Genomic DNA, 22,292 nt, shown 5'->3' with positions numbered 1-22,292 from the left:
CCTTCCTACTTTGACAATCCTCATTTACTTTTCTCTCTAAATAGAAAAACATCATCTACTACTTTAAGTGTCTTATTTCTGAATCTATAATATTTCCCTCTGCATCACCAGATTTAATTAGACTACATTCCATTCTCCTCGTTTTGCTTTTGTTCATGTTCATCTTATATCCTCCTTTCAAGACACTTACCATTCCGTTCAGCTGCTCTTCCAAGTCCTTTGCTGTCTCTGACAGAATTACAACGTCATCGGCAAACCTCAAAGTTTTTATTTCTTCTCCATGGATTTTAATTCCTACTCCAAATTTTTCTTTTTTTTCCTTTACTGCTTGCTCAATGTACAGATTGAATAACATCAAGGATAGTCTACAACCCTGTCTCACTCCCTTCCCAACCACTGCTTCCCTTCGGTGCCCCTCGACTTATATAACTGCCATCTGGTTTCTATACAAAACGTAAATAGCCTTTTGCTCCCTGTATTTTACCTCTGCCACCTTCAGAATTTGAAAGAGAGTATTCCAGTCAACATTGTCAAAAGCTTTCTGTAAGTCTACAAATACTATAAACATAGGTTTGCCTTTCCTTGATCTATCTTCTAAGATAAATCATAGGGTCAGTATTGCCTCACGCATTCCAACATTTCTACGGAATCCAAATTGATCTTCCCCAAGAACGGCTTCTACCAGTTTTTCCATTCATCTGTAAAGAACCTGTGTTAGTATTTTGCAGCCGTGACTTATTAAACTGATAGTTCGGTAATTTTCACATCTGTCAACACCTTCTTCCTTTGGGTTTGGGATTATTATATTCTTATTAAGGTCTGAGGGTATTTCGCCTGTCTCATACATCTTGCTCATCAAATGGTAGAGTTTTGTCAGGACTGGCTCTCCCATTTAATCTTCATCTACCTCCTCTTCCGTTTCCATAATATTGCCCTCAACTACATCACCCTTGTATAGACTCTCTATGTACTCCTTCCACCTTTCTGCTTTCCCTTCTTTGCTTAGAACTGGTTTTCCATCGGAGCTCTTGATATTCGTACAAGTGGTTCTCTTTTCTCCAAAGGTCTGTTTAATTTTCCAGTAGGCAGTATATATCTTACCCCTGGTGATATATGCCTCTACATCCTTACATTTGTCCTCTAACCATCCCTGCTTAGCCATTTTGAATTTCCTGTTGATCTCATTTTTGAGACGTTTGTATTCCCTTTTGCGTGCTTCATTTACTGCATTTTTACATTTTCTCCTTTCGTTAATTAAATTCAATATCTCTTCCATTCAAGGATTTCTACTAGCCCTAATTTTTTACCTACTTGATCCTCTGCTGCCTTCACTATTTCATCTCTCAAAACTAGCCATTCGTCTTCTACTGTATTTCTTTCCCCTGTTCTTGTCAGTCGTTCCCTAATGCTCTCTCTGAAACTCTCTATAACCTCAGTTTCTTTCAGTTTATCCAGGTCCCATCTCCTTAAATTCCCATCATTTTGCAGTTTCTTCAGTTTGAGTCTACAATGGCCAGAATCCACATCTGCCCCTGGAAATGTCGTACAATTTAAAACCTGGTTCCTAAATCTGTGTCTTACCATTATATAATCTATCTGAAATCTTACAGTGTCTCCAGGAAGAGGTTCCACGTGCAACCTTCTTTCATGATTCTTGAACCAAGTGTTATCTATGATTAAGTTATGCTCTGTGCAAAATTCTACCAGGCGACTTCCTCCTTCATTCCTTACCCCCCCATTCCATATTCACCCACTACTTTTCCTTTTCCTACTATTGAATTCCAGTCGCCCATGACCATTAAGTTTTCATCTCCCTTCACTATCTGAATAATTTCTTTTATCTGATCATATATTTCTTGCATCTCTTCGTCGTAGCCATGTATGGAAGTGAAACATGGGCAATAAATAGTTTGGACAAGAAGACAGTAGAAGCTTTCGAAATGTGGTGCTACAGAAGAATGCTGAAGATTAGATGGGTATATCACATAACTAATGAGGAGGTATTGAATAGGATTGGGGAGAAGAGAATTGTGTGGCACAACTTGACAAGAAGAAGGGATCGGTTGGTAGGACATTTTCTGAGGCATCAAGGGATAACCAATTTAGTATTGGAGGGCAGCGTGGAGGGTAAAAATCGTAGAGGGAGACCAAGAGATGTATACACTAAGCAGATTCAGAAGGATGTAGGTTGCAGTAGGTACTGGGAGATGAAGAAACTTGCACAGGATAGAGTAGCATGGAGAGCTGCATCAAACCAGTGTCAGAACTGAAGACCACAACAACAACAACTTCGTTGTCTGCGGAGCTAGTTGACATAGAAACTTCTACTGCTGTGGTAGGCACAGGCTTCGTGTCTACCTTGGCTACATTAATACGGTCACTATGCTGTTCGTCGTAGCTTACCCGTGCTCCTATATTTTTTTAATTCATTATTAAACCTACTCCTGCATTAACCCTATTTGATTTTGTATTTATAACCCTGTATTCACCTGACCAGAAGTCTTCTACATCTACATCCATACTCCGCAAGCTACCTGACGATGTGTGGCGGAGGGTACCCTGAGTACCTCTATCGGTTCTCCCTTCTATTCCAGTCTCGTATTGTTCATGGAAAGGATTGTCGGTATGCTTCTGTTTGGGCTCTAATCTCTCCTGATTTTATCCTCATGGTCTCTTCGCGAGATATACGTAGGAGCGAGCAATATACTGCTTGACTCTTCGGTGAAGGTATGTTCTCAAAACTTTAACAAAAGCCCGTACCGACCTACTGAGCGTCTCTCCTGCAGAGTCTTCCACTGGTGTTTATCTATCATCTCCATAATGCTTCCGCGATTACTAAATGATCTTGTAACGAAGTGCGCTGCTCTCCGTTGGATCTTCTCTCTCTCTTCTATCAACCCTATCTGGTACGGATCCCACACTGCTGAGCAGTATTCAAGCAGTGGGCGAACAAGCGTACTGTAACCTACTGTCTTTGTTTTTGGATTGCATTTCCTTAGGATTCTTCCAATGAATCTCAGTCTGGCATCTGCTTTACCGACGATCAACTTTATATGAGTATTCCATTTTAAATCACTCCTAATGCGTACTCCCAGATAATTTATGGAATTAACTGCTTCCAGTTGCTGACCTGCTATTTTGTAGCTAAATGATAAGGGAACTATCTTTCTATGTATTCGCAGCACATTACACTTCTCTACATTGAGATTCAATTGCCATTCCCTGCACCATGTGTCTATTCGCTGCAGATCCTCCTGCATTTCAGTACAATTTTCTATGTTACAACCTCTCGATACACCACAGCATCATCTGCAAAAAGCCACAGTGAACTTCCGATGTCATCCACAAGGTCATTTATGTATATTGTGAATAGCAACGGTCCTATGACACTCCCATGCAACACACCTGAAATCACTCTTACTTTGGAAGACTTCTCTCCATTGAGAATGACATGCTGCATTCTGTTATCTAGGAACTCTTCAGTCCAATCACACAATTGGTCTGATAGTCCATATGCTCTTACTTTGTTCATTAAACGACTGTGGGGAACTGTATCGAATGCCTTGCGGAAGTCAAGAAACACGACATCTACCTGTGAACCCGTGTCTATGGCCCTCTGAGTCTCGTGGACGAATAGCGCGAGCTGGGTTTCACACGACCGTCTTTTTCGAAACCCATGCTGATTCCTACAGAGTAGATTTCTAGTCTCTAGAAAAGTCATTATACTCGAACATAATACGTGTTCCAAAATTCTACAACTGATCAACATTAGAGATATAGGTCTATAGTTCTGCACATCTGTTCGACGTCCCTTCTTGAAAACGGAGATGACCTGTGCCCTTTTACAATCCTTTGGAACGCTACGCTCTTCTAGAGACCTACGGTACACCGCTGCAAGAAGGGGGCCAAGTTCCTTCGCGTACGCTGTGTAAAATCGAAATGGTATCCCATCAGGTCAAGCAGCCTTTCCTCTTTTGAGCGATTTTAGTTGTTTCCCTATCCCTCTGTCGTCTATTTCGATATCTACCATTTTGTCATCTGTGCGACAATCTAGAGAAGGAACTACAGTGCAGTCTTCCTCTGTGAAACAGCTTTGGAAAAAGACATTTAGTATTTCGGCGTTTAGTCTGTCATCCTCTGTTTCAGTACCATTTTGGTCACAGAGTGTCTGGACATTTTGTTTTGAGCCACCTACCGCTTGACATAAGACCAAAATTTCTTAGGATTTTCTGCCAAGTCAGTACATAGAACTTTACTTTCGAATTCATTGAACGCCTCTCGCTTAGCCCTCCTCACACTACATTTCGCTTTGCGTAATTTTTGTTTGTCTGCAAGGCTTTGGCTATGTTTAGGTTTGCTGTGAAGTTCCCTTTGCTTCCACAGCAGTTTCCTAACTCGGTTGTTGTACCACGGTGGCTCTTTTCCATCTCTTACGACCTTGCTTGGCACATACTCATCTAACGCATATTGTACGATGGTTTTAAACTTTGTCCACTGATCCTCAACACTATCTGTACTTGAGACAAAACTTTTGTGTTGAGCCGTCAGGTACTCTGTAATCTGTCTTTTGTCACTTTTGCTAAACAGAAAAATCTTCCTACCTTTTTTTAATATTTCTATTTACGGCTGAAATCATCGATGCAGTAACCACTTTATGATCGCTGATTCCCTGTTCTGCGTTAACTGTTTCAAATAGTTCGGGTCTGTTTGTCACCAGAAGGTCTAATATGTTATCACCACGAGTCGGTTCTCTGTTTAACTGCTCAAGATAAAGCACTTAAAAAAATTTCACTGGATTCTTTGTCCTTGCCACCCGTTACGAACGTTTGAGTCTCCCAGTCTATATCCAGCAAATTAAAATCTCCACCCAGAACTATAACATGGTGGGGAAATATTTTCCAAATTATCCTTCAGGTGCTCAGCCACAACAGCTGCTGAGCCAGGGGGCCTATAGAGACATCCAATTACCATGTCTGGGCCTGGTTTAACCGTGACCTTCACCCAAATTATTTCACATTTCGGATCCCCGTCAATTTCCTTCGATACTATTGCACTTCTTATCGCTATAAACACGCCTCCCCCTTCACTGTCCAGCCTGTCTCTGCAGTATACATTCCAATCTGAGTTTAGGATTTCATTACTGTTTACGCCTGGTTTCAGCCAACTTTCTGTCCCTAGTACTATATGGGCATTGTGACCGTTTATTAATGAGAGCAGTTCTTGGACCTTTCTATAGAAGCTCCTGCAGTTTACTATTAGCACTTTTATATTGTTATTCCCTGTTGCATTTTGCCTACTCCTACCTTGCCGCGTCTCAGGAGGCGTCTTGTCGGGCCTAGGGAGGGGATTCTCTAACCTAAAAAACTCCCATGTGCACTCCAAACTTACTCCGCTACCCGTGTCTTGTTCATCCTTCCACCGAACTTCACTAATTCCCACTATATCTAACTTTAACCTATCCGTTTCCCATTTCAAATTTTCTAACCTACCTGCCCGATTAAGGGACCTGACATTCCACACTCCGATCCGTAGAATTCCAGTTTTGTTTCTTCTGATAACAATGTCCTCCTGACTAGTCTCTGCCTGGAGATCCGAATGGGGGACTATTTTTCCTCTGGAATATGTTACCCATCATTATTTAACCATACAGTAAATCTGCGTACCCGTGGGAAAAATTGTGGCTGAAGTTTCCCCTTGCTTTCAGCTGTTTGCAGTACCAGGACAAGGCCATTTTGGTTAATGTTACAAGACCAGATCAGTCAATCATCCAGACTGTTGCCCCTGCAACTTCTGAAAAGGCTGCTGTCCCTCTTCAGGAACCCCACATTTGCCTGGCCTCTCAACAGACACTCCTCCATTGTGGTTGCACGTTAAGTATGGCTATCTGTCACTGAGGCGTGCAAGCCTCCACACCAATGGCAAGGTCCACGGTTTATGGCAGGGGGGGGGGGGGGGGGGGGGGGGGGCTAGCAATTTTATGCGTGTAAAACTACGAGTGCTGCTCTGTCAGTTTTTTAACCAGCATTAATGGATTTGTGCAACTACTATCATATAGTGGTGTTTGAGTCTTATCCAAAGGTTTTAGAGTATTGCATCAGATGGTGTCATGAAAATTCAGTAGTGTTGTTCCACAGCCCACTCATCCGACACATGTTCATAGTCCATTAATGTGCAACTCTTGCTTACAATCTTGTACCCCATGAATATTTCCACTCTGGACCCACTTGCCAAAACACTTTGCCGCCACATGTTGCACAGTTATCACAGTCATTTCCTATCTGATCCACTTGTAAAAGCAGTCATATTGTCTACTAATAGGGCTGTAATTAATGTGCGTAGTTTTTATGTGGGCATTACAACACATCTTATCCAGGTCCCACCTCACCGTCGACCATTCCTGTCTTCTCCGCCCCCTCAACCCTGCACCTTCCACCACCACAACCCCCTCCTCCCCGCACCCTGTGACCATGGCTGCCCCCTTGAGGAATTGGTCCTGCCCCTCTCTCCTTTGACCAGTTCCCACTCCCTTCAACCTGTTCCTGCTGTTCTGGCAGGTGATCTGATCCCTAGGTCATGTTTGTGTGTGCCAGTGAAAGTAAGAATTCTTTGAAAATGTAGATTTTGTTATAATATTAGTTGCGGATATATTAAGGATGTTGCAAAGTTACGGGCTGCACACGTAAATGTATTGCATGCTGGAATACACATAACAGTGAAAGAAACCAAGATTGGTAGCAAGTGTAGGGACATCGACAATAATCAATGATAATACACAATAATGTGGCAATATTTTAATAAGTACCTTGCTGAATTTGTGAGAAATGTTAAAAAGTTTGATGTGATTTACTGAAGACAATTTGCTGCTTATCTTTCCAGAGAAATCAGAAGCAAAAGAAGATGTTGGGAAACTAACTGAGGAATTAGAGAAAGTGAAACAGAATTTAATCATTGTTGATCAGAAAAGAGAAATGTTAGAAAAGGAATTAAGTGAAGCTGTGCAGTCAGCTTCTGTTAATACACTCCAGGCACGAGAAGAAATTTTGCACAATTTTGGAGAACTGATGGAAACAGAACTGCAATGTAGTATATGCAATGAGTTGTTTGTGGCTGTAAGTATTAATTTTCATTCAGGCCTTTTTTTTAATCACTTTACTGTACTGGTTGATATATTACTGCCAACTTGTATGAGTCAGTATGTTTCATTGTTAACCCTGATCAGAATTTTGTAATGGAATTGAAATTGTCACAAATCGTGCCAAAGATTACATAATATCAGTTCTTAGTTTTAAGAAACGTTTTAAAGAATTTTTTCAGATTGACAGTCTGCCTCCATAGGATATCGGAGTGCTATGTTGAGGATCTGGTTTCAGTTTCCGGTACTGCTAAGGATTTCTCCTTGGTAAGATGAAAAAGGGATGTACCCAGGATCATGAGGCCAGTTGAGGACTTGGTTGAATGAGTAGTGGCTCAAGGGTTTGCAAAGCTGACAATATTTGGGAGAGCAATGTGCTTACTACACCCTGCTCCATACCCCATCCAGTGTCACCTTAGGCAATTAATGACATAGCAAATGGTTAACAGTGCGTGTTCCTAAGGGCCTGATTGCAGAATTAGTTGCTTAATTTGTATTCTGACTGTCACAACCCTTACGAAACAGTTTATACATGGAACTAAATTATTTCATGGACAAAAGATTTGATGAAGCAGTGATTAGTATGTTGCATTACCAATGAGGAGGTTGTTATTTGCCCATTCAACCAACCAAATTTCAGTTTCCAATGGTTTCCCTAAATTGTCCAAGTCAAATACTGGGATGATTGATTTGAAGAAGATGTGGCCGATTTCCTTCCCTTCCCTTCCCTTCCCTTCCATTAATCTGAATTTGTGCTCTATCTTTAGTGATTTTGTCTAAAATAGTATCTTGCTCTCTGCCATCCTCTCCTCGCTCCCTTCACCAGAACAACCTCTTGCCCCAACCCAACTGCTGTGCCAGCGTAAAGTAAATGCAGCCAGGTTCACATCAGAATAGTTGAGGGTCAAATTAATATTGTTAGTGATTGAGGCATGATGTTTGGAGAAAGTTTTTGCAATGAACACTGGGAAGAGATTTACAAAGCAAACCATGTTGTTGAAAAATTTCTCTCTCTCTCTCTCTCTCTCTCTCTCTCTCTCTCTCTCTTAAAGATGTTTTCTCAACATTTTGAATCCATCTCCCCCAAACAACAAACAAATGATAACAAAATATAATCAGGGCAAGGAATAAATAACAAGTGGAATATAAATATTTTGTGCTTGAGTGAGAAAAACATGCTTAGTCCAGAGGATAAGCTGTAACAGCAGGTAGACACTAACTCAAAGCAAGTATTGTAAGACTTTCTAATTTGTCATCAGAAAACAACTCGCAACTACTGTACACAAAAATTTAAATGCTCTGAGAATGAAACAAACTGTCTGAATTATTATTAAACAATAAACAAAAACAGGCTAATAAAATTGACTTATGTAGTTACAGGTGGAGTACAAGCTACAACACATTGAAGGCACTGGCCAGCAGTTTCCTTACATATGTAACAATCATTGCACTTGTTAATAAACATCTAAATTGAGATGTCTTTAGAGTTACTACAATATTCACACGACTGACATAATTTAAAAAAATTAGCAATTAAAAACAGGCTACTGTGTCACTTAAATGTGGCATTTATTTTGCCTGTAATAGTCTCTGTTGCTATGTATCACAATTCCCTTCAGGGGGCTCATGGTTCTTTCGTGAGTTTGCACATGTTGTTCACTGGCCCCCCGAGCTGTTGTGCCCGATTCTTCCTTCCCAGGCTGCATTTCCTTCCCAGTGCCCCTCCCTCCCAGTCCTCATTCCTTCCTCTCTGCCCTCTTCTTTTCATCCTACATGTTTGGTCCCCCTTTGGGGGTTTGACCACCACTTCTAATTTTTTATTCTGTACTGTGAGCCATTTTGGGAAGAACAACTCCCTCCCTAGCAACTACAGTGTGGATACCTTGCCTCTTCCTTTTCCCACCGTAGGCCACCTCCGCCCCTCCCTAGGTCACCAGCACTTGTCGCCAGTCCATATGGTAGGGCAATTTGTAGTATAGACCATTGAAAGGATTGATAACTTGTACAGTTCCAAGGGAAAATCTTCGGGAAAGCTGCTGTCACTTAACACGGAAAAAGTGTGTTTTCACCCAGAAAAACAGTATTTTTTAAGCATAATATCTGGGAAAAATCTGGAAATTTTTTTTACTTGTTCATGTGTACACCCCAATTCTCCCCTCTCAATGGACAGAGCGTATTCTGATTCCTGTCCTTCAGCCTGGCAAGGATCCATTGTACCTTAATAGTTACTAGCCAGTCAGTCTGACCTGTATCTCCTGCAAGTTACTTGAACCGACCATGGCTCATGGGCTCCATTGGCTCTTAAAATCTTGGGACTTCTTACCAGTGTGGCTTTCGGGACGGACAGTCTGTGATTGATTATATACTTTGATTGGAAACTGCAGTTTGAATCAATCAGAGACATCCCTCCCAAAAGCCACACTGGTAAGAAGATAAAAGATCCCAAGATCTGAGGACCCAACTGAGCCACCAAGCCACCATTGGTTCACATAACTTGCACTGGATGTTGGTCAGACTGATTGGGTGGTAACTATTAAGGTACAATGGATCCTTGTAAGGTGTAAGGACAGGAACCAGAATATGCTCTCTCCACTGAGAGGGGAAAATCGGCTTGTATACATGAACAGGGAAAAAAATTCCCAGATTTTTCCAATATATCTCACTTACAAAATACAGTCAAAGCTTCCATCGGACCATTGGTCTCCTCTGGTCTGTGTATATGGATGAGTTGCGGTACTCCCCTCATGATGATCCATATTTTGCTGCCCCCCAGGGGGTCCACAACTCTTTCGTGGATACGTGCGTGGCGAGCACGGGGCCCCGAGCCATTGCAGCCTTCTTTCTCTCCCGGGCTGCATTTCCTTTCCCTTCCCCTCCTTTCCCCTCCATACCCCTTTCCCCTCGCCCTCTCCTCTCCCTCTATTGGTGTCCTTGCTTATGTTGGCCCCCGCTATCCTCCTGGTTCTGTTGGTTTTACACTCTGGCTTTGTTGCGTAATCATCTCCTCCTTTTGGCATTCCTTGGTCCCCCTCTGGGGTTTGACCTCCATTCCAAAATTTCTCTTCCGTAGTGTGAGCCATTTGGGGAAGAGCACCTTACCTAGTGTCTCCGACGTGTGCCCTCCTAGTATATTCCACCTTTTCTTCTACGTCGTTGTCTGATGCTAGGGTGCATAGCCAGCACGGTAGCCAGCCCGTGTGGTGGGGTCGCTATGTACCCTTTTGGTTGAGCCCCCTGAACACACAGGGATCACACTTCTGATACCTGAGCTGTGACCTCCTCATGCATGCCTTGGAGTGGTTGCTCGTCATCCTGGAGCATCGGAACTCCCGGCAATGGCCGCCGTGCCAGACGGCCCTTGCTGTGGCTGGGTGGCGCCCGTGAGGAGAGCCCCTGATCGGAGTGGGTGGTATCAGGGCGGACGCTATGCAGATGAAACGCATAAGGGTCCAAACCTCTGGCCGCTCTTCTGCGGCCGTCTCTCTGCGTGGTACTGATTCCTCAAGTGCTGCTTCTCTTGCCCCTTCGGCCTTCCCTTCCGTGGCTACCCCCTGGGAGGAGGGTCAGGCCCGTCGTCTAGGGGCAAAACCTTTCCCCCGTTATCTAGTTTGCACCAGGACTGATGGAGATACTTTCACCAGTGTCAAACCTTTATTCTTTGTGGAACACATTGAAGACAAGTTCGGCGAAGTGGACTCCCTGAGCAAGATGCGGTCGGGTTCATTACTGATAAAAACTGCTTCGGCTGCCCAATCTGCGGCCCTTCGTGCCTGTACCCATCTTGGCACAATTCCCGTGTCCATTACCCCTCACCAGTCTCTAAATATGGTACAAGGTGTGATTTTTCACAGAGACCTCATCCTTCAAACTGATGAGGAACTTCGGGACAATCTCGGACGGCGGGGTGTTCACTTTGTTCGGCGTGTTCAGAAGGGTCCTAAAGATAATCGTATTGATACTGGTGCCTTTATCCTGGCCTTTGAAGGGGATACCCTTCCTGAGAAAGTTAAGATTATGGTCTATCGCTGTGATGTGAAGCCGTACATCCCACCTCCTATGAGGTGTTTTAAGTGCTTGCGTTTTGGCCACATGTCTTCTCGCTGTACCCAGGACCCTCTCTGTGGTGACTGTGGACGTCCACTCCATGAGGGGAGTCCCTGTGTTCCCCCTCCTGTATGTGTAAATTGTCATGGTAGTCATTCTCCACGTTCAGCAGATTGCCCAGTCTATAAGAAAGAAAAAAAGATACAGGAGTATAAGTCTCTTGATCGTTTAAGCTACACAGAGGCCCGTAAGAAATATGCACGATTGCACCCTGTGTCCATGACATCTAGTTACGCCTTGGTTACATCTTCATCCCTTCCTCCCCCTTCCTTACCCCCGTCCCGGACCCCTCTCCTTCCCCCCTCCCCTGCGGCTCCCACACCTTCTCCTCTGGGCGCCGCTCCCCCTCCCCAGCCGGAGAAGTGTCCCACTCCTTCGGCGTCTGCCGGTCAAGGGCGCCTCTCCCGGGATGCCCCTTCCCGGCACCTTCCAGGTCAAAGGTCTGCTGCAGCGCGGCAACCGCGAGAGCCGCGGTCTATCGGCCCCCAGGTCGCCCGGTCTCTTTCTGTTCCTGATCTTGCTGCAGCTGGCTCCATTATGCCACACAGCCCTCCTCGATCTCAGCCTGAAAAGAAGAAGAAACATAAGTCCCGGGACAAAGAGCCTCTGGTGTCACCGGAGGTCCCTTCCCCGGCTTCACAACCGGATTCTGCCCTGTCGTTTATGGATGTCGCCCCCTCCTTGTCGGTGACGGGTGGGGACCCGGCGGTATGACTGGATTTAGCGTGTTCAGCCCTCATTTAAACCATCGTTCTGTGGTTCTCCAATGGAATTGTAATGGCTACTATCGTCACCTTCCGGAATTGAAATCCCTTCTTTCGTCCTACTCAGCAGCTTGTGTGGTTCTCCAGGAATCTAATTTTACTGATGCTCACTCACCGACCCTCCGTGGGTTCCGTGTTTTCTGTCGAAATCGGGTCGGACCCTTGCGGGCTTCTGGTGGCGTTTGTACGTTGGTCCGTACAGACATTGCTAGCACGTGGATTCCTCTCCAAACTACATTGGAAGCAGTTGCTGTTAGGGTCCACTTAGACTCTGCAGTCACAGTATGCAATCTTTATCTCCCTCCTGACAGGACTCTTACACCTGCTGCCTTAACCACCCTTCTTCAGCAACTTCCTCCTCCCTTCCTCCTCCTTGGGGATTTTAATGCTCATCATCCTTTGTGGGGCAGTGCCTTTCCATCTAGACGAGGTCTTCTTATCGACCAATTTATTGCAGACCACGACCTGTGCCTTCTTAATGATGGCTCCCCTACTCATTTCAGTGCTGGTCATGGTACCTTTTCTGCCATTGATCTTTCTCTTTCTTCTCCCTCTCTCCTCCCTTCATTACACTGGTCGCCACACGACGACCTTTGTGATAGTGACCATTTCCCGTTGATTATCACGCTCCCTTCCCGCTCCCCGATGGAGAGGTTACCTCGTTGGTCTTTCCACCGCGCCGATTGGCCTCTATATACTGCACAGGTCGAGTTTTCTCCCTCTTTGTCGGGTTGTATTGATGACGTCCTACGTGACGTGTCTGACGCGATTGTTCGCGCTGCTAACCTTGCTGTCCCGCGCTCATCTGGACCATTTCGTCGTCGGCAAGTCCCGTGGTGGAGTACGGCCATTGCCATTGCCATCCGTGATCGCCGTCGAGCTTTGCAACAGTTTAAGAGGCACCCATCTGTAGCCAGCCTTTCTACCTTTAAGCGCCTTCGCGCTAAAGCCCGTTATTTAATCAAACAGAGCAAGCGGATATGTTGGGAACGATTCGTTTCTTCCCTTGGTTCCACTGTCCCTCTGTCACGGGTATGGGCTACACTTCGCTCTCTCCAAGGTTGCCATCGGCAGTCCACCCTCCCAGGCCTTCACCTCCCAGATGGCATTTGTACGGACCCATTAGTTCTCGCAGAACATCTTGCGACCCATTTTGCAGTGGCATCAGCGTCGGCCTCCTATCCAGCTGCTTTCCTTCATCAAAAACAGCAGGCTGAAGCTGTCACCTTATGTTTCACCACTTGTGAGTCAGAATCTTACAACGGACCTTTCACTGAATGGGAATTTCTTTCTGCTCTATCTGCTTCTCATGATACAGCTCCTGGCCCAGATTCCATTCATAACCAGCTGCTTCAACATCTCAGTGCTCCACAACGGCACCATCTTCTTCGGGTGTTTAACCGTATCTGGCTCCAGGGTGACTTCCCTTCTCAGTGGAGGGATAGCATTGTGGTTCCTGTCCTTAAGCCTGGTCAGAACCCCCTATCTGTTGACAGCTATCGGCCAATTAGTTTGACCAATGTTGGTTGTAAGTTACTTGAACGGCTGGTAGCCCGTCGGCTCACTTGGGTCCTCGAATCTCGGGATCTATTGTCCCCTTACCAGTGTGGCTTTCGAGAGGGACGATCTCCAATCGATCATTTGCTTCGCTTGGAATCCGCAGTTCGGCAGGCTTTTTCCCAGCGCCGCCATTTGGTTGCAGTGTTTTTTGACCTTCGCAAGGCCTATGACACGGCCTGGCGCCATCACATCTTACTAACCCTTCATCAGTGGGGTCTTCGGGGCCCACTCCCGATTTTTATCAGCCAGTTCCTGATCCATCGGTCATTCAGAGTTCGAGTTGGTACTGCTTTTAGTTCTCCACGGACCCAGGAGACGGGCATCCCACAGGGTTCTGTCTTGAGTGTCCTTCTTTTCCTCATTGCTATCGATGGACTTGTGGCCTCTGTCGGTCCCTTGGTCACCCCTGCCCTGTATGTGGATGATTTCTGCATTTGGGTTAGTTCCTCCTCGATGCCATCTGCAGAACGGCAGCTCCAGGTGGCTATACGGCGTGCCTCTGCATGGACCCTCTCCCACGGGTTTCAATTCTCTCCTTTAAAATCGCGGGTGGTCCACTTCTGTCGCCGTACTACGGTCCACCCTGATCCAGAGCTCTATCTCGCTGCACAAAGATTGCCTGTGGTTCCACAGTTTCGTTTCCTAGGTCTTCTTTTCGACAACAAGCTCACTTGGCTGCCCCATATCAGATTCCTGAAGGTAGGATGTTTCCGTAAACTCAATGTCCTTCGCTTCCTTGCCCACTCCTCCTGGGGTGCGGACCGTTCCCTCCTCCTCCGTCTTTATCGTGCTCTAGTTCTGTCACGTTTGGACTATGGTTGTCAAGTTTATGGTTCAGCTGCTCCTTCCACGCTGCACGTGCTGGATCCAGTCCACCATCGTGGTATCCGTTTGGCCACCGGTGCCTTCCCTACTAGCCCTGTTGATAGTCTCCTGGTTGAAGCTGGGATCCCCCCCCTTTCTGTTCGGCGGTCCCAGCTTCTGGTGTCTTATGCCCTTACTATCCGTTCTTCTCCCGCTCATCCTTCCTATTCTATCCTATTCCCAGACCATGGACGTCGCCCGCCTGACTCCCGCCCTCGGGCGGGTTTACCGGTTGGGCTGCGCCTTGCGTCTCTTACCCGTGATTTTCGGCTTCCTTCTTTGTCCTGTCTTCCTCGCTCCCTCCCCTCCACCCCTCCTTGGTTAGTTCCTCGGCCTCGAATTCGGATGGATCTCCGCCGCGGTCCGAAAGATTCCATCCCCCCGGGTGGTGTTCCGTTCCTTTTTCCGCCAAATTTTATGGGAGTTTCGGGATGCTGTTGTTTTTTACACTGATGGCTCTAAATCTGCTGATCGTGTTGGGTATGCCTTCACGTCCTTTGTTGGAACGGAAAATCATCTACTGCCACCCTCATGTGGGGTGTTTACTGCGGAATTGATGGCAATTTCCCGGGCCCTTACCTTTATCAAACAATCCCAACACAACCGCGTTTTGTTATGTACGGACTCGATGAGTGGCCTTCTTGCTATTGACCGGTGTTTTTCGCGCCATCCCTTGGTCTCTGCCATCCATGACCATCTCGCTGATCTTCACCGTGCTGCTTGTTCCATTGACTTCCTATGGGTCCCGGGCCATGTGGGTATCCCGGGTAATGAGCTCGCTGATCGTTTGGCTGGGGGAGCAGTTACTTACCCCCCGTTTTCTGTAACCCCTCCTGCAGCGGATTTACGGCTTCACATCAAATCCCACTTTGCACAGTCATGGGCCAATTCTTGGGAGGCTACTCCACTGTCTAATAAACTTCGTGCCATTAAGGTGAATACAGGCCCATGGCGTTCTTCCTTTAGCCTCTCCCGCAAGGACTCGACCACACTGTGTCGTCTCCGCATTGGCCATACCAGGCTGACCCATGGTTTCCTTTTGCGTGATGAGCCACCCCCGCTATGTGGTTGTGGAGCCTTCCAGTCAGTGGCCCACATTTTGGTTGAATGCCCCCTTCTTTTGGCTCTGCGTGCTAAGTACAGACTCCCCCACACTTTACCTTTGATGTTGGCTGACGATTCCCGGATGGTCTCTCTGGTTCTAGGTTTCCTCCGGGAGAGTGGTTTTTATTCTCAGTTTTAAAGTTTTTAATCTCCCTCTGGTGTTGGGGCAGGGCGGTGAGTGTTTGGGTGTCTCCCACTGTAGGCAGTGTTCAGAGATTCCCGATTCACCTCCCTGACCGGAATCCTCTTTTCTTTCCCTTTTACTCTGTTTTTACCCCTTCTTTTTAAGGCTTGGTTAGTTTTTCTATTCCCATACGTACTTTCTGCATTATAGCAGTTGTACCTTTTAAGTCACAGGTGGTCTTGCCTATGCTGTTTCAGCATAGTGTTGGGTTCGTTCTCTTGCCAACTTCCCTCATTTGTTTTTACTAATGACAACGTGACTGCCCTTTTACGTTTCCCCTTTATCCGTTTTATTTTTCTGACTATACTGAGATGTCCCGTTAGCAGAATGGAGTCTATTTGAAACAAGGGACTGATGACGTTGCTGTTTGGTCCCTTTAACCTCAAACAACCAACCAACCAACCATATTTTGCTGGACTGTCCCCACCTGTTGGCCCAACGCTCTGAGTATACCCTCCTTCCTTCCTTGCCCAGGTTGTTAGCAGACGACCCTTGCATGGTTACATCCTTCCTCATTTTTCTTTGCCAAAGTGGTTTGTCCTTTAAGGTTTAATTTCTCTGGAATTTGAGTCCCTCAGTGTTGGCATTGGTTATGGAGGCCGTGGCTTTGTGCCCTCACCAGCCAGGTTCTCTTCCCTTTTCCCTTTTCTTTCATCTTGTCTTTTGTACAGTTTTGTTTTGTCTTGCCTTGTTTCTTCTTCCCTTGGTATTGTCCCCATTGTGTCGTGATCATGGTACGGTGTGGGGATCGGGATGGGACAGTGGTGGTGCTGATGCTCCGACACCCATGCTCACCCTGTTTCCCCCCACTCCCTCCTGTTCTTTCCTCTTTCTGCTGCCCTTATGTTCCTTTTACCTTTTTGTTTACCTTTTTGTTTGCCTGTTTTCCCTTCCTGTTGACTGGACTTTGCTGTTTGTGTTGTTCCTTCCTTAGTCTCTGCCACATTCTATCATGGGACCAATGACGTTGTTGTTTTGACCCCACCCTAGTCAACTAATCAAGCAGCCAAGTAATTAAAATTCTATTTTTGGATTGATCAGACAGCTGTTGAACCATCTTTGTTATCAGTCAGTGGTTTATGATCTATTCCTTGAGTGATTTAAATATCTGGTAATGACATTCAGCTATAAAAATGGATACAAACAAATCACTTACAGATTCATTTAATTCTTTCAAGTCCTCTTTTTTCCCAAAAAATAAAGAAAAAGGAAAGAAAAAAGTGAAAAAGTGACCTCCTATAGAATACACACTTTTTAAAAACACAACTTTGTAACTGCTTGACAGTACAGGATTTGGTAAAATATTGTCTATAGAAAGAGAACGACAATGATATAATAGATAAAGCATCAGTAGCTAAATTATTGATATATTATGTGACCTTGCCAAGCCTTTTAGTTCACTAGCCATGATATTCTAGTTGGTATGCCAGTACATTGTGAGAGGTATGCCAGTACATTGTGAGATTAATGGCTCCTTTTTATGTGGAGAATGGAAAGCAGTGAACCACATTGACTGACTACACCACAAGAATAATACTAAACTCTTAATGGCAAACATAAAAAATCAAGTCCTACAAGGGTAATGTCAGATCTTCTCCTGTTTCTAACTTACATTAATGTGCTTCCAGTATTTTTACAGATTGTTCAAAAAGGTAGTGTTCACTGATGACACAAGCATATTAATACTCAGTCTCAGAAACTAGACACAGCCTAGGCAATAGCCAAATGGATCTACAACTGGTTCACACAAACAGAACAAGTCTTGATCTTGTGAAAAGTGTTACTATACATTTTGAAATAAATAAAATGACCTGGTATCAGAAATAGGTGTAGGTCAGGTGCTAAAAGAAATTCTGTGTAAAATTCTTTGGAGGTTATGCGCAGAAATGGAGCCAACACAGAGATAGACATGTCAGATTGAAATGCTTGATTTGTTTAAAAAATGTTGAGATGAGTGTAGCTGTGTTTTCTTAAAAGCAAAATGCCAGGGTCCTGGCTGATTTTGCATACATTCGCTCTCTGTTGTCTTTTGGAATTATCATTTGGGCTAAAGTAAAGGAAGTATTTATCTGGTTAAACTGCGCAGTAACAGTGTGTTAAGTTTGTAACCAAAGACCTCGGAGAGGCCTCTTCAAAGACTGGGGTGTTCTTACAAACTTTCCAGCACATTTACTCCTTAATGGTGTTCATTGCTAATTATAATTGTATTGAGATAAAATGATTAAATAAATCACAGTAAAAGGCAGAAAAAAAATGATTGCCATATTGACAGTGTGTCCTTTTCCAGAGCTTCAGAATAGGGAATCTGGAATGAAGTTCCCCCAGCAGCTTCAGCTTCTATCTGACATATAGGATGAAATTGTGAATCCCTATATAAATTAAAGTACAAAATGAAAAAATCACTTCTGCAAATTGACTTTTTTTAATTCAGGAATTGAAAATTTTATGAGGTGTGTGTCAAGTAGGAACTGTCATTGTTAATGGGATTCTGTTCTTACTGCACACTGATAAATCTTATTCTAAGATGAGTATCATTGTGCTCATTACCATTAATCTAGCAGTAAGGGATAAACATCAACCAGTAAATACATTTAAAGCAGCACATTTTTCAATCTCCACTGTTTTGATTTTGCTGTTGATTTTGTTACATTAAACTTTGTTAGTTTGAGTAAGCATAAATATTATGTGGCAATTAAATGGCAGTTAGTTATTAATGTTATTTGTAATAGCTGAGTCACCTTGACTCGTTTCACTTTTGCTGAAGGTTCTTCATATAACCTACAGAACACAACCAGTAAATGAATGAAATAAACTGTAAGAGAGTCATTAAAGGTTTAAAATAACTACTTGCTGTGATCAAACAAAGTTTACTTATGTCTTTGGGTGGAGAGATAATTTTAAATAAATACAGTAAGGAGAGTCTGCCATTTGGTGATACTTTATAGGGATTTTTTTTTTTTCCCTTAGGCTACAACTTTAACGTGCAATCACACATTCTGTAAGTTTTGCATAAGTGAGTGGAAAAAAAAGAAAAAGGATTGCCCTGTCTGCAGGAAGCCAATTTCTGCAGAGTTCAGGTCACTTTCACTTGATAATTTTATAAACAAGATGGTGGAAAACCTTTCGGATGATATGAAGAAGAGGAGACAGGAGTTAAAAGATGAAAGACAAGGTACATACTTTGAATTATTATTATATGTTCAACTTTTTGTGTGGTCTTGGCTTTCTCTTAGTTCTGTGAAGATATATTTTGCAATAGACATGTTTCTCAACATAATTCATGTTTAAACTTTTAACTGTGAACACACAGGCCACAAGAGCAAGTATGGCTTCATTGTTTTAGAGGGACTGAGAGTGACATAGTTTAGTGTAAAAGTTTTTACTTTTGTTATTTGAACAGAGAGTCTGCTTTAAATTTTATACCTTCCATTTTTCTCCTTGTGCACTGAAGGTACGTTACCTCTCAAGCAACCATTTTTTACTTGTGCAAAGTACGTTAACTTCCAAGACAAGAAGTTATCAGGAACAATACTTATGTAGCTGTTAATTTCCATATTTTTCAAGAAGTTGTGCAGTTTGTTCAGTCTTAATGTTTTCATGTATACATTAATTTAAGCAAATCTTCTGAGATTATAATATTGCTTTGTGTTTACATAGTGCTTCTGAAATAACCATAATTTTTTGTTAATTACTAAGTGGGGAGGTAGGTCCATTCCCTCCCTCTGCCTTTATGGTAAGTTCTAAGGAAGCCATTTCATAGTTCTTGCTGTTAGACTGATTTTTCATTTCTAACGTTGATTTATAGAATGTAAATGTTGAGAATAGTTCTGTTTGTCATGTCACACCTCCCCTTTCCCATTCATCACCAGCTCCCTGGCATTAGCTGCTTAGTTGCTGTTATCCATGTGTTACTAAAAATCACAAAGTGCATAATGTCATTTGACAGTTGACCGTTGCTTCAGTACACCCCTTGTAGGGATTTCAGAGTGGGTTAATGGACACTGATTTTGACTCGCGTGACCCCTTCCCCTATCTGGCTACACTTTCCAGACATGATGGCTTCAGCACTATGTTTTCTTGTTACAGGCATTAACTATAGAATGATTTGGGAATTCTGGTTCACCCTGAAATTTCCTTTTTTAGAGTTACCATTGTATTGTTTTGGTGCTGACAGGTTTCACTGGCACAACATGAAGTTTCGCAGTGACTTTCGCAGCTGTTGTTGTTATATTTTTCATCACAATCCTCTTCAGTGGTCATCTGACACAATCATTCTACTCTCTCTCTCTCTCTCTCTCTCTCTCTCTCTCTCGTCCGCATTGTGAGTTTGTGGATGATGTTTTTTCCCTTTTCCTGTATGCGGTATAAATGTTCGATGTGGTTCCTGTTGAGACACCAAACACTTTGGTTGCTTCGGTTATGAAAGCACCTGCTGAACAAGCACCAATAATTAGCCCATGTTTGAAGTAGCTTAGCTTTGACATAAGCACTCACAATTTCACAGAACACTGTTCTGACCACGGCTGATACTTCCATCATATTGAGGACGCTATACATGTGCTGTTTGTGGTCAAATACATCAGCACGACCCGCAGGCTTGGCTGGCATCTGTGTTTATGTTCAAGCATTCATTTGTCATGGTGTTTTCCATATTTGTGCCAGTTCCTGTATTTCCGACCTTCCGCACGAAAAGAGATTGATGTGGAGTGGAAGCACTTGCTTTTCATATAAATGAAATATAAATTTGTTGTGGTTACACAAAACGTTTTTCTACCAACCACCAACATTCAGTAAAACTCTGTTTTTTCAATATCTGTCTATTAAAAGAAGTGGCATGAAAATGTTATTGAAGAATCTACAGAAGGAGAAAATGTTTAAACTCACGTTTCCTAGCTGTGAGAATGAACTCATTTACTTCAATTTTAGCTTTGTGTGACAAGAATAAAAATAGAAATGATGGTGCAAGTGGAAGCAGAAATGGAATTGGAAATGGAAGTGGAGAAAGGCGGCGTGTACGGTCTACTCGACGCACTACAGCTGAAAGCATTCCAAGACCAAGGCGACGCCAGCCATTACCTGCTGTTGTCGAATCACTATCACCCCCAGCTGAAATAGTTACTGTACATTTGTAAGTATTCATCTTCAGTTTAACTTTAATTACTGTTGTTTAGATTTTTTAACAGATACTAAGTGAATTCATTTATACAAACACTAAGTGAACAAATTTATATATTAAATTTATATTCTTCCCATGGGTAGACGCAGTTTTCCTTGACATTCATTTACTTTTTGGACCCTAGTGTTATAGAGGTGTGGCTGGTGATGAGTGTGCATTTTATAAGCCTTCTAGTCAGTCTAAGGGATAGACGTATGTGTTCATACAAAATATTCGCATATTAATTTGATGTCATTAAAGGTTGATGCTAATGGGTGTTGAATTTCAATGTGTCATAAAAAGATAAAAGATCTTGTGTGTGCAAGTGTATACCTGTCCTTTTTTTTCCCCCGAAGGTAAGTCTTTCCGCTCCCGGGATTGGAATGACTCCTTACCCTTTCCCTTAAAACCCACATCCTTTCGTCTTTCCCTCTCCTTCCCTCTTTCCTGATGAAGCAACCTTGGGTTGCGAAAGCTTGAAATTAGTGTGTGTGTGTTTTTTTTATTGTCTCTATCAACATACCAACGCTTTCGTTTGGTAAGTTACAGCATCTTTGTTTTTAGATATATTTTTCCCACGTGGAATGTTTCCCTCTATTATATTCAGATCTTATACACAGATATACAAAATAATTTCACTGACATCAATTTGTTGGAGAATCCTAGAGCATAATCTAAGGCCCCCATTGGAGCTTGCAACTCTTTTTGTCAATATGTAAATGGTGGGCATGGGGTCCTGAGCCATTGTGACATTTCTTTTTTCCTGTCTAGCTGTTCTTTTTGCTGTTTCTTTCTTTTCAACTTAACCTTCAACAGATGTCCTATTCGACAATTTCCAGTTCTTGCTTTAGGTTACTCACTTTTTTTTTTTCTTTCTTTCTTTCTTTTTTATATATATATATATATATATATATATATATATATATATATATATATATATATATATATATATATATATATATACACACACCATTTTAATATTATTTACGGATGTCTCACATTACCACATTTGACCTCCACTTTGTTTTCGAAATTTTTTAGTTGTGAGGGTTGTTTCGGGAAGGTTGCCAAACACCCAGCATGGTAACCAGTCTGTGTTGGGGGTCATCAGGTATTCATATAGTAGTAGCCTCATGACTGTGCAGGGAACACAATGTTTCCCAAAAATGCTGAGCAGTTCATATTTACCTTGTTGATAATACGAGGACTCTGGGTAATGACCTCCATGCACGGGGACCATTCCTTAGGCAGGGTTGCACCCAAGGGGAGAGCAACCAATTGGAGAGTGTAGCACTGTGGTGAACCAATCCCACTAAACAGAGTTAAATTGGACTACATTGGTGGTTGTGTAGTCTCAGCAGTATCTCAAGAGAGATCAACTAACTTTTATGCAGAAGAATGTAACTGCAATACATGGCCCTACTT

General features: G+C 43.4%; 1 protein-coding gene across 3 annotated transcripts in view; it reads left to right on the top strand.

The window, feature by feature from the left end:
* LOC126416275 (E3 ubiquitin-protein ligase rnf8-like) overlaps window positions 1–22,292 on the top strand; it is a 137,267-nt gene that overhangs the window by 77,625 nt on the left and 37,350 nt on the right. For all 3 annotated transcript variants that reach the window (XM_050083912.1, XM_050083913.1, XM_050083914.1), the window contains exons 8-10: window positions 6,877–7,109; window positions 18,680–18,884; window positions 20,639–20,840. In XM_050083912.1, coding sequence (XP_049939869.1) covers window positions 6,877–7,109; window positions 18,680–18,884; window positions 20,639–20,840 — 640 coding nt within the window. The remainder of the gene's footprint in view (window positions 1–6,876; window positions 7,110–18,679; window positions 18,885–20,638; window positions 20,841–22,292) is intronic.

The sequence above is a fragment of the Schistocerca serialis genome, chromosome 8, assembly GCF_023864345.2.
Source record: "Schistocerca serialis cubense isolate TAMUIC-IGC-003099 chromosome 8, iqSchSeri2.2, whole genome shotgun sequence".
In the NCBI taxonomy this organism is placed as follows: domain Eukaryota; kingdom Metazoa; phylum Arthropoda; class Insecta; order Orthoptera; family Acrididae; genus Schistocerca; species Schistocerca serialis.
Note: the sequence above shows the minus strand (reverse complement) of the source record. Positions and strands in the feature narration are given on the sequence as shown.